General features: G+C 41.3%; 1 protein-coding gene across 3 annotated transcripts in view; it reads left to right on the top strand.

Moving 5' to 3' along the window:
• The window catches only part of scn4ab (sodium channel, voltage-gated, type IV, alpha, b), a 41,233-nt gene extending 30,065 nt beyond the window's left edge, over positions 1–11,168 (top strand). For 2 of the 3 annotated variants that reach the window (XM_070552125.1, XM_070552124.1), the window contains exons 16-31: positions 87–443; positions 1,375–1,573; positions 1,901–2,124; positions 2,266–2,371; positions 2,952–3,106; positions 3,746–3,919; positions 4,218–4,340; positions 6,972–7,256; positions 7,389–7,442; positions 7,652–7,789; positions 7,879–7,983; positions 8,091–8,361; positions 8,615–9,236; positions 9,321–9,465; positions 9,568–9,642; positions 10,060–11,168. In XM_070552125.1, coding sequence (XP_070408226.1) covers positions 87–443; positions 1,375–1,573; positions 1,901–2,124; positions 2,266–2,371; positions 2,952–3,106; positions 3,746–3,919; positions 4,218–4,340; positions 6,972–7,256; positions 7,389–7,442; positions 7,652–7,789; positions 7,879–7,983; positions 8,091–8,361; positions 8,615–9,236; positions 9,321–9,465; positions 9,568–9,642; positions 10,060–10,407 — 3,381 coding nt within the window. In that variant the 3' untranslated portion in view covers positions 10,408–11,168. The remainder of the gene's footprint in view (positions 1–86; positions 444–1,374; positions 1,574–1,900; positions 2,125–2,265; positions 2,372–2,951; positions 3,107–3,745; positions 3,920–4,217; positions 4,341–6,971; positions 7,257–7,388; positions 7,443–7,651; positions 7,790–7,878; positions 7,984–8,090; positions 8,362–8,614; positions 9,237–9,320; positions 9,466–9,567; positions 9,643–10,059) is intronic. The other variant, XR_011520830.1, reaches the window with a different exon arrangement.
• The last annotated feature ends 1,434 nt before the right edge of the window (positions 11,169–12,602 follow it).

The raw sequence follows: 12,602 nt of genomic DNA, 5'->3' as shown, positions 1-12,602 counted from the left end.
ATTTTTAGTATTGAGTCATGTGGCTAACAGTGACATAATAGCTGCATAACAGCGTTTTCTCTCCTCCCTCACTGTCTCATGTCCAGATGCGAGTGTTTAAGCTAGCCAAATCGTGGCCGACCCTCAACATGTTAATAAAGATCATCGGGAACTCTGTGGGCGCTCTGGGGAACCTGACGCTGGTTCTTGCCATCATTGTTTTCATCTTCGCTGTTGTTGGCATGCAGCTGTTTGGCAAGAACTATGAAGACTGTGTCTGTCGAATTTCAGAAAGCTGTGAGCTTCCTCGCTGGCACATGAATGACTTTTTTCACTCCTTCCTCATCATCTTCAGGATCTTATGTGGCGAATGGATAGAAACCATGTGGGACTGCATGGAAGTCTCGGGTCAGGCAATGTGTCTGATTGTCTTCATGATGGTTCTGGTTATTGGAAACCTTGTGGTGAGTCCGGTTAGATTTTGACTCATGTCTGGATAAATCAGGGTTACCCAGCTTAAATAAGTTCTGGTCTGAAAGCTGCACTCAGGGGTTCTGGGTATGGATTAAATGTCAGATTGTTACTTGCCTTATTTTAGGTCCTAATCTTGTTTAATTCAATTCAGTTTTTTATATACAATCAGTTCACTAGTAAACCTATGTGAAACTCCCACACAAAAAGGACAATAAGTTCAGATCAGATCAAGTCTGATTGTTAGCAGGGATGTACGTATGTGACTCCACTGTCTCTTGCCTAATGACTGCAGCAGACAAGACAGGTTGGTCATTTGTTTAAATACAATATCAGTATTTATTCCTGTGAGATTATCACAATTTACTGATTTAGATGTTTGGTTAATTTGGCTCGTGGCTGAGAAAACCGTCTTAATGGACATTTGGGAGGATAAAGTCAGAGAAGCCGCAGAGAGATGTGTAGGACAACAACTCTACCTCCAGATCTGGACCCTGAATTATCATTGTTTAGAAGAACTAATCAATTCAGCTGTTAGAGGAGCTGCACCATCCAAGGTGGGATGGATAGAGTCTCGTTGAATCAGACCATGTTTTACCCCAAAACATTTGACAACATATGTGAAGCCCCATGTTTCTGGGAGCTGTCCTGGAAAAGACATGCAGATAAACATGGCATTACTGATCCAGCTAGGGAGAGGACCTGAGACATCTGCATGCATTTTATAATGATTGGTGGTGCCTCTATGCCACCTTTATTCATAGGGAGCTGCCAATAACCAGAATCAGTCTCTCAGGAAGTGTGTTAGTGAGGGGGGAATTAAAGTGAAACCAAGGGCTAACCTTAAGGACTATGTTTCCTTAACAGTTCCTAACTTGTTCCTAGACTCTTCAGGACCCAACTATGTCCCTGGCCTCATTTCAGGTCCTGAATCTGTTCCTGGCCTTGCTGTTGAGCTCATTCAGTGGTGACAATCTTGCAGTTACAGAAGATGAAGGAGAAAACAATCTCCAAATTGCCATCAACAGGATCAACAGGGGTGTGGCCTGGATCAAGGCCTGGTTTCTGGACAACATCTGCTCTCTAATGGGAAAGAAGATCAGAAAGAACTCTGACAGCACCGGTAGGGGCACGGTTTCAATCGGAGTAAACATGTGATCTGGATAAGCCTTAAGACAGCGAAGCAACATCAGTAAAAACCTAAACTACAGTGGGTATAGAAAAGAATCACATCCTTTGAAAGATTTTAAGCATTTTGCTTTACAGCCTTAAAGGAAAAAAATGCAACTTTTCCATATTTTAAATCGTTCATTTGAGCCAGCATGTGCTAAAATTCCCCTTAACAGGATTAACGAAAAGTCGCCCAGCCCACTCTGCCTCTTGTGGCCAGAATACGTTAGTTTTTTTGTATCATTACATGACATTGTCATTTTTGAACAAATCTTTTCAGCTGTAAACTCTGAGGATGACAACATGACAAAGGAGGTTTTAGCACTGACTTATGTGACCTCAGACCAACCCATAGTACCACCCTCCACTGGTAGCCACGACAATCCGACCAGCTACTACTGTAATATCACATCCCTGAAGGTCCCCATTGCCCAGGCTGAGTCTGATACTGACATGGCTGAAGATGAAGAAGAGGAGGAGGAGGATGAAGAGAAACTGTCGCAAGTAAAGCTTAATGTTCCAATGTTGCTTCTTCTCATTTAAATTTGTTGTCTTCGAGTTTGATGACCAAGAACAATAAAAGGTGTTCTAGTGAAGCTCTGAATGTTTTACTCATGGGTCAGCTGATCAGTTGTGTTGGTTCAGGGTGAGAAGATATCTGTCTGCAGCACAGTACAGAAGCCTGATGAGGTCCACCAGGACCCAGAGGATGAGGACAAAGAAAACTCTCCAGAGGACTGCTACACTGAAAGTATACAACACACACACACACACACACACACACACACACACACACACACACACACACACACACACACACACACACACACACACACACACACACACACACACACACACACACACACACACACACACACACACACACACACACACACACACACACACACACACACACACACACACACACACACACACACACACACACACACACACACACGGAAACTAGCGTTTTAAGGGGTTAAATGATTTCATGTTAAAACAGTCTAAAACCTTGCTGACCGTGTCAGCTCAGACCAAAAACTTTAGATATGTACAAATGAATCAGACAAAACGCGTTCCTTACAGTAGATAATCACTCACACAGAAATCATGAACAGTGTGATCAATGAAGCAGCTGTAGTGGTAACATCATTTGAGAGGAGTAGTGTGTTACATGGCTGTGATCACACCAACAGAAAACACACAAAATGTTTGAATATGGTTTCTAAAAATGTTCTGATGGGAACTGATCAACATGTGGTTTAACGTGTGCCTGTGCGTGTGCGTGTGTGTGTGTGTGTGTGTGTGTGTGTGTGTGTGTGTGTTCTCAGAGTGTTATAGTCGCTGCCCGTTTCTGAACATAGACACATCCCAACCCCGAGGAAAAGTCTGGTACAACTTTAGGAAAACCTGCTTCTCCATTGTGGAACACAACTACTTTGAGACCTTCATCATCTTCATGATCCTGCTGAGCAGCGGAGCTCTGGTAAACATGTAGATTGTTGATTTCAGTAGGATGAGTTTTGATTCTAAATCTGTTCAGACTGACCTTCTGTGGCTTTCTTTAACACGCGTTGTTTGTTTATGTTTGTTTAAACTGCTGCTCAGTCTCTTGCCAGCCAGTTTGTTACATCTGATGTGTAACAGGTGGTGGGAGCTAACAGGCCTGAGAGTAGCCTACTAATCTGTTAGTCGACTACAAACATGGCTGACACTGTGACTACTAACATGACTGCTAATCATACACAGGTGAGAACTAGCCTCTCCATTATTTTTGGTAAACAGAAAACAGAGAAAATTGGCCTTATGAGCTCCAGAAACTACTTCCTGTTTTACCTTCATGTCTGATTAATTCAACCCATGTCCCGCTCTCTTATGGGATTCAGGAACATATCATAGTCACACACACACACACACACACACACACACACACACACACACACACACACACACACACACCAGATTAAGACCTGAAACCCCTGTCTATCTGAACAGAGAAATATTGTTGGGACAAGAATTGGAATGTTTATTTTAAAGACGGCCTGCAGTTGATACACATTAAAAGCCTGATGGTGCTGACTGTGCACACCTGTCCAGCTGGTAACTTCAATCATTATATTAACAGGCATTTGAGGACATCTACATGGAGCAACGTCAGGTTATCAAGGTCATTCTGGAGTATGCAGATCAGGTGTTCACCTATGTGTTTGTAGTGGAGATGCTTCTGAAGTGGGCCGCCTATGGATTCAAGGTCTACTTCACAAATGCCTGGTGCTGGCTAGACTTCCTCATTGTTGATGTAAGGAACTGCTCAGTTTCTGCCTTACTTTCCTGTTGATTACAGTGGTTCTTGTGTTGTGACTCTCATTTTAAAAAAGCAAAACAAGTTTAAATACATTTAGTATAATGAAAATGTACCAGACTATTTTAAATAGCTAATGATGACATCTATAAGGGATGCATGGTGGTATTGTTTGATTAAATGTATCTGCAGTGGAGCATCTTCCAACAGAGGGCTCTGCAGCTCACTACTCAGGCTGTTTCAGAGGCACACCTACCGAATGTGCTCACATCTAAACTCACCTCTTCTTTTGAAGGTGTCCCTGGTGTCACTGACAGCAAACATCCTGGGTTACTCTGAGCTGGGAGCCATCAAATCTCTGAGGACACTGAGAGCTCTGAGGCCCCTGAGGGCCCTGTCTCGCTTTGAGGGGATGAAGGTAAGAAAGTGGTTTGTGTGTGTGTGTGTGTGTGTGTACACACCAGTGAGTTAATATACTCTATAAACATACCAGTTGTGAATTAAGGATGCACCAAGCCTGAAACAAATGAAACCAGTTTCTCCAACAGCTAGGTGATCCAAAACCTTTTCAAACATTTCCAGCCAAAGTTCTTGTCACGTTGAGAGTGGGAGGGGGTTAGGACCCAAGATGCAGACACCAGAACAACACGAGGCAGGAGCGGTTGTGCAAAAGTAAAATCCTTTATTTAGGACGATAATCCAAAAATCCAAAAAGGGCAGGAAGCCAAATAAACCAAAAGCTCCCTTTATAGAGCACAAAGCTAGAGACCTAGTGGAGGGACAAAACAACGCTGACATACGACAACGGACCGACAAAAACACTTCTTCTGTTGAAATTATTGGCAGTTGGCCACCAGTTCCGGGGCATTACCGCCCAAACTGGAGTAATACTCATCAACAAAATGATCAGAGGAAACTTTACATTGAACAACACTAACCTACTAATTTCAGCAAATTAATCAATACTTTTAAATTTGAAAAAATTGTTTAGTACCCATCAAATATTGCATCAACACTTTCCTAATTAATATGCTTGAGTCTCCCAAAAGGGTACAAAGTGATAACACTTTGTTCTCCTTATCCATGATTAACTTAAGTCCAATTCTCTGCTCCACATATTGCTGACATTCTATAAAACCTGTTTCACAGTTTCTTGTTTCCACAATAATCACACAAACCCGACTAATGTTTTCCAATTTTCTTAAGTGAATAATTTAAACCTGTATGGTCTATCCTCAATCTAGACAAAACCGATTCTTGTCTATGATTTCCCTCAATAATTATCTTATATGCAACCCTATTTTGAATATTATACAAATGTCTCCCAGTATCACGAATATCCCAACAGTCCTGCCACAGTTGTAAAACGTTTAAATATATGTATGATTTCCCTTCTGCTCAACTAACTGGGATATGTATATTTATCTCTTCTGATCTTAGTGCTTGTTTGGCCAAAATATCAGCTTCTTCATTAACTTCCACACCTACATGGGCAGGAATCCAAATAAATATAACCTTTATGTTTTTGTTCATTAACTGCAACAGAAGGAGATAAACGTTATTCAACAGATCTTTCCTACATGAATTTCCTGTTTCAATACGGAGTAGCACTGCTTGACTATCAGAAACTATGGTCATTTTCTCCATACATTTTGCATCATTTTCATTCATCCAATTCAGTTCAAGTATAATTGCAACTAATTCAGCAGTATACACTGCAAGATAATCTGACAACATCTTTCTAATCTGAATCTTCCACCTTGGAATATTCACTGCAGCACTCGTCCTTCCGCTACAAGGATCTTTAGATCCATCTGTATATAAAACCAAACTATCCTTGTATTTATCTAATAATTCTTGTACCATGAACCACTCAGAATTAAACCTATCTTTACTCCTCGGAATCTGCTGTAAGGATAGATCTACATCTGGAACAGAAAACATCCATGGGGGAACCGATGAATCTGTCACATTTAAACAATATTTGAATTGATTTAACCCAAAACTCTGTGCTTTAAAATCTCCAAAAGCCGTGTTTTTTGCTACACGTGTCACTTTCTGATTCATTAATTCCCTCTTCCATTTATCCAGCAACTCACAACCCAACCTTATGCCTAGGAATGCTCCCTTCTCCAACTGGCCAACCACCATTAATTCAAGGATTACTTCCAACTGCAGCAGTCAGCTTTTTCAAGTCCCCAGCTTATATCCAGTTTGTTTGTCTCCAACATGAGGCTCCCAGCGGCTCCTCTCCGTCAAAAACACAGACAGGGTTATATACACAGGGGCTGGGTGATTGGGAGACGAGGAGCAGGTGCATGGGGAGAGAGAACCGAGGAGAGACTGGTGAGATTAATTAACTAAATGGGAAGGGAAAACCAAGCAGAGGAGGGGATAAACCAATTACCTGTGAATCTCTAAATAACTAAACTGAAAAGACTAAGGGCACAAGAGAACCAAAGATAAATAACTAATGACCTGAGGAGTGAGGGAGACTAATAAACAAGTGGGGAAGGGAAACATACACACTAAAGGAGACTAATAAAATGAAAAACCTGAACCTATAGAAAACTACAGAGTGTCTAGGGGAAAACCTGGAGGGGCTGGGGAACCAAAAGGATACAGAAACGCTAGGGGGGAACATGAGGGAAACCAGGAGGGGGCTGGGGACAAGAAGGGACACTGAGGCTTGGGGACACATGAGGGGAACCTGGAGGGGAACCTGGAGGGGGGCTGGGGACCACAAGGACACAGAACATGACAGTTCTCTAAGAGGCTGAAAACACAAAATTAATCTTGGACTTTTACAAAAAAACTATGTGCATAATGACAAACCAAAATAAAATTTTAAAACCTCTTTGTTAAACCAAGTTCGTTCGGCTGAAATTTCATTGTAATCAAAATTACAATTTGTAGTCAGGCCAGTTTGACCCTAAACCTTCTATCTCACATCCAACTCAATAAAGTCATTTAATAGTAACTTAGCCTCTTCTTACCAACATGCTCAGGTGCTTATTTTTGATTGGTTGCTGCTCTTTTGGATCTACAGGTTGTGGTTAATGCACTGGTTGGAGCCATTCCCTCTATCTTCAACGTCATGCTGGTGTGTTTGATCTTCTGGCTGATCTTCAGCATCATGGGTGTGAACCTGTTTGCAGGGAAGTTTTATTACTGTTTCAACGAGACATCAGAGGAGTACTTCCATTTTGACCAAGTCAACAATAAGACTCAGTGCTTTGAGTTGATTGAGGCAAACTTCACAGAAGTCCGCTGGAAAAACCTCAAGATCAACTTTGATAACGTGGGGATGGGTTACCTGTCTCTGCTGCAAGTGGTCAGTCTGAACTGTGACATATGATTCACACTGGTTTCATTAATATCACAGGACTTTGTACTGGTTTCTGGCCAGCTAACAGTTGTGGGACTTTATCCAGCTGCATTAAACAAATGTTTTTGTTTTCTTCAGGCCACGTTTAAAGGCTGGATGGATATTATGTATGCAGCCGTGGACTCCAGAGAGGTCAGAAATACTTATACTGGTGATGTTACTGGTACTCTTCCTGGTACTGATACTCTTACTTGTAATGGTAATGATACTTTAGTGGGACAGAACCTTATGGTGATGAAGATGGTACGATTTAATCAATATCTTGCTACAACAGAAAGTCATTACACATTAATTGATGCTGGTTTGTCTCTCATTACTATGGTTACCACACTGGAGTGTAGGTGGAGTCCCAACCAGTGTATGAAGACAACCTCTACATGTACTTGTACTTTGTTTGCTTCATCATCTTTGGCTCATTTTTCACCCTCAACCTCTTCATTGGAGTCATCATCGACAACTTCAACCAGCAGAAATCAAAGATAAGCGTCTTCTCTCTGAAGGAACCAGAAAATCTGACAATGGATTATTTCTTTAACTGCCAGTTAATTTTGTGTGTGTCTGTATTTACCTTGGAGGGAAAGATCTCTTCATGACTGAAGAGCAGAAAAAATACTACAATGCAATGAAAAAACTGGGCTCCAAGAAACCTCAGAAACCAATTCCTCGACCTGAGGTCGGCTCCGACGTCCGTCCATACTTTATCAAATCCAGACTGCAATGAGAGGTAGAACTAGATTCAGGCACTAACGTGGTCCGGCTTTTCTGTTTCTGTTTGTCCAGAACAAGTTTCAGGGATTGGTCTTTGACCTGGTCAACAAGCAGTTTTTTGACATCTTCATCATGGTGCTAATCTGCCTCAACATGGCTACGATGATGGTGGAATCTGATGAGCAGAGTGAGGAGATGGAGTTCATCTTGTTCTGGATCAACTTTGTCTTCATTGTCGTCTTCACAGCTGAGTGCATTCTGAAGCTCATCGCGCTCCGGCACTACTACTTTGGCATTGGCTGGAACATCTTTGACTTTGTGGTGGTCATCCTGTCCATTCTTGGTGAGCAGGTTTCAGAGTTTAAACAAATGTTTGGGTTTTCTCACAGAAAAACTACTTCCTCCTCAGCATCACAAACATTGTTCTCTCCAACCATAACCCTCCATTTTATTCTTGCTTCCTTTTTTCTCTCACTCTGCTTACCCTCCCTTCACTTTTCTTTCTTCTTTTCTCCCTTCCCTCTGTCTCTCATTTCCTTTCTTCCATCCACCCCCTTCCTTCCTTCCTTCCTTCCTTCCTTCCTTCCTCTCTACAGGTATGTTTCTCTCTGATCTCATTGAGAAGTATTTTGTTTCGCCAACTCTTTTCCGCGTGATCCGATTGGCTCGCATTGGTCGAATTCTTCGTCTCATTCGTGGAGCCAAAGGAATCCGGACACTGTTATTTGCCTTGCTGATGTCACTTCCAGCCCTCTTCAACATTGGCCTCCTACTATTCCTCATCATGTTCATCTTCTCTATCTTTGGAATGTCTAACTTTGCCTATGTGAAGAAGGAAGGCATGATGGATGACATGTTCAATTTTGAGAACTTTGGGAACAGTATGATATGTCTGTTCACGATTACTACGTCAGCTGGATGGGATGGTTTGCTGTTACCCATTTTGAACAGTCCACCAGACTGTGATCCAGACCTGGAGAACCCCGGATCCCTTGTCAGAGGCAACTGTGGCAACCCAGCAATAGGCATCATTTTCTTCACTTCCTACATCATCATGTCTTTCCTTGTGGTGGTCAACATGTACATTGCCATCATATTGGAGAACTTTAACGTGGCCACAGAGGAGAGTGCGGACCCACTGTCTGATGAAGATTTTGACATGTTCTATGAAACCTGGCAGAAATTTGACCCAGACGCCTCTCAGTTTATACACTACGGGTGAGTCTTACCTGGTGGTTCACTTGCAGGCTGAGGCTTCCTGTTCAACTACTGAACCTAATTTGAATCTGACGTGTTTTATAGGAAGCTGTCAGACTTCTGTGATGCTCTGCAGGAACCTCTGAGGATTCCCAAACCCAACACCGTCAAACTGATCCAGATGGATCTACCTCTGGTTCCTGGAGACAAACTGTACTGTTTGGACATCCTGCTAGCGCTCACTGCAGAGGTAATATCAGTAAAAACACTATTGTACAATAATGTGCTATATTTTATTATAATACATGTATTAAATTGTACCATAATGTGTTGTATTATGGTATATTACCAGGTTTTGGGCGACTCAGAGGCGATGGACACTTTAAGGGCCAGCATGGAGGAGAAATTTATGGCTAACAATACTCAGGTTTTGTTCTCATCATTTTTTTGATATTTTAAGAATTGAGAATTTTTTTACTTATTGTTTTTTAAATGTGGTTGGTCACAGAGTTTTACATGCAGGCTGTACATGAAAACAGTCCTCTACTGTTGTTAAACACTCAGGTTTGAACAGCCAGTCAGATATATGTCACAATGAAAATCAGCATTCATGAACTCACCCATCTTGGCTAATGACGGGGAAGGCTGTTGTCGATTTAGCATCCAGAAGGGCTAGCTAATCAATAGCATTAGCAACTTCCCAACATGAAAAAATATCAACGCCTTTAAGTAAACAGTCAGTGGTAGAGGCGTGTTGCTGTCGGTCAATCTGAGGCGAGATGTCCAGATGTCAGGAAATGAGCGCTGTCATGTAAATTATCTAAATTTAAATGTTTCTTTTCAGGTGGCGTATGAACCAATCAGTAGCACTCTGCGGAGGAAACAGGAAGAGGTAGCAGCAACAAAAATCCAGAGAGCCTTTAGGAAGCATCTCCTGCAGAGGACGGTCAAACTGGCATCCTACAAGTTCAAGGAGAAGACAGAGGGACAGTGTGATAAGTTAGCCCCACCAGAGACAGAAGGACTTCTATGTAAACGTATCAATCAGCTGTATGGAGACGAGAAGAATGTTTCAGATGAGGATAATGCCGTCCATGTGGAGCTTCAAAGGGAGGTTCTCCTTCATTCTGCTCCTTCTCCTAATGACCAGGACGTTCCACAAGATGAGAGCCTGAAGGAGTCAATAGTGTGATGACAGGTGGAGAGGTGAATAGATTCAGGTCAAAGGAGCAGCAGACTCCTGAACGCAACTGTTTCCAGCTCCTGAACTCAGCTTTTTCTTCTTCTTTCAGCTTCATCACTGAGTGTTTACGCTCTATCTGTGCTGAGATGTTTAGGTTTTAATCCTCCAGTGGATCTTTGCTCACATCTGATTCAACATCAACAAGTCTGAGTTCCTGCGAACTCGGATCATTGTTTTAGGTGTAATCTTTGAATGTTGGGTTGGGGTTAAGGTTAGAAGTCAGGGGATTCAGACTCTTCTCACCAACATGTTTTAAATGCTGCCACCACAAAAACACCACAGGAAAGTTTTATCTCTTAAAGTTGTTTCAGTTGACTCAGTGTTTGACTCAACTTCTTTTTCCTGTTAAAAATGATTTTCTGGTTTGTTAGATGGGTTTGATTTTCAGATTTTTAACAGTCTTCATTTAAAGGACTGAAAAAAAAGAAGGGCCAGTCATAGTGACGTGAATGAAGAGTTGGGTTCACATGGATTCCAAATGTTGATTACTTTGAGCAAATGTCAGAAAGCTTTTCTACAAAACAAAACCTTTTAAAACTATATCTATCTATCTATCTATCTATCTATCTATCTATCTATCTATCTATCTATCATCTATCTATCTATCTATCTATCTATCTATCTATCTATCTATCTATCTATCTCAAATATTTTAATGATCAAATGTAACCACTAACATTTATTTCAATCATCCTAATTCACAATAATCTCTTTGAAGTTTTTAAAAAAGATTTAATAACATGTAATATTCCCAGCACACTATGGATTAGAGCAGAAGAAAAATGAAAAAATGTTTGAAAAAAGAACCATGAGCTCATTGGTTACTGGAAAATTGTCTGGATTTGCCAAATTGTTTCTCCAACAACTGATATTAAAATAATTTCTTTAGTTTGCTTCTGTATTCCAGAGAATGTCCATTAAACAACCTTTTTTGTTGTTGTTTTGTATTGTTTTTGTCTCTTATTATCCATCTATCCATAAAGGTTTGCTTATCTGGCGTGGTAACAGCCAATCAGAGCAGAGCATGTTCAAACCAACTAACCCTGAACAAAAACAAGCATCTCCTCAGGTGATAAACAGGTGACTGTTTACACCTGCAGTGTTTTTGTTTCTTATAGTCTAAAGTTGTGAGTCTGATGGTACTTTGTAAAAAGTTTCAGTACTATGATGCTGAAAGTGAAAGGAGCACCACCCAAATGCAATAGAGGTATCGGGGATGATTAGACTGGTGTATTCACTAGACCTCGTATGTCATATTACTGGGCTGCTAGTGAACACCTGCATATCCGTGTACAGTTTTGAGTGTTATTTTTAACTTACTGTTTATCATACTTGGTTTATAATGTGCAGTAAGAGAGATGTTCCACTAATTTACGTGCTATGTATTAATGTCGTACAATGATAATAAAGATTGTCTTCTATCTACTAAATGTCTGCCCAAAAGCACTGAAGTCATTCTGAAAGAGAAAAGAGGCTCAACCAGGCACTAGCCTGGCAGACCTGATAAAGTGGAGGACAGCGGGGGTGGATGAGATTTGTCCTTTATGCTGAAAGCTCTGGGGACTGTGGAGCCAGCTCAGTACATGTGCAGCAGCCTGGGAACAGCTGGATTTAATGAAAACTTGCAGCTTTTAGAATAACTGAAAATTTGTTTTGTTCCTAAAAGTTTCCATTATGTTTGCACATTAGGACTGTAGGACACATTTTTACCTGCACTGGTCTGCTGCTCAGTGTGTCAGCATCACCATGGAGATGGGAGAATGAGTTTCAGTTAGTTTTAATATTTACACTGAGATGATGGCCACACAGCCACTGTTACATACAAATCATTAATAAAACAACTGGTACTGCACACAGTCTCTGTCCATATACAACAGATGGCACAGAGCTCCACAAACATTTATTTAAAACAACCATGATCCATCTGAACACGACACACAGCACTCAGAGCAAAAACATGACGCACACACGGGTAACACAGTCATAACAGACACACCAGCTTCAATGGAAACAGCCAAATGGAACCCGGAAGTGGATGCTAGAACAAAACTGGACATAGAGTTGCAGAGTAATTAGTTAGTGGTAATATTGGTTCCTCAAATACGTTTTAGGGTGTAAATTTCAGCACCAGCCTTTTCACATAC

Source organism: Nothobranchius furzeri, chromosome 6, assembly GCF_043380555.1.
Source record: "Nothobranchius furzeri strain GRZ-AD chromosome 6, NfurGRZ-RIMD1, whole genome shotgun sequence".
In the NCBI taxonomy this organism is placed as follows: Eukaryota; Metazoa; Chordata; class Actinopteri; order Cyprinodontiformes; family Nothobranchiidae; genus Nothobranchius; species Nothobranchius furzeri.
This window is presented reverse-complemented; position numbering and strand designations above follow the sequence as displayed.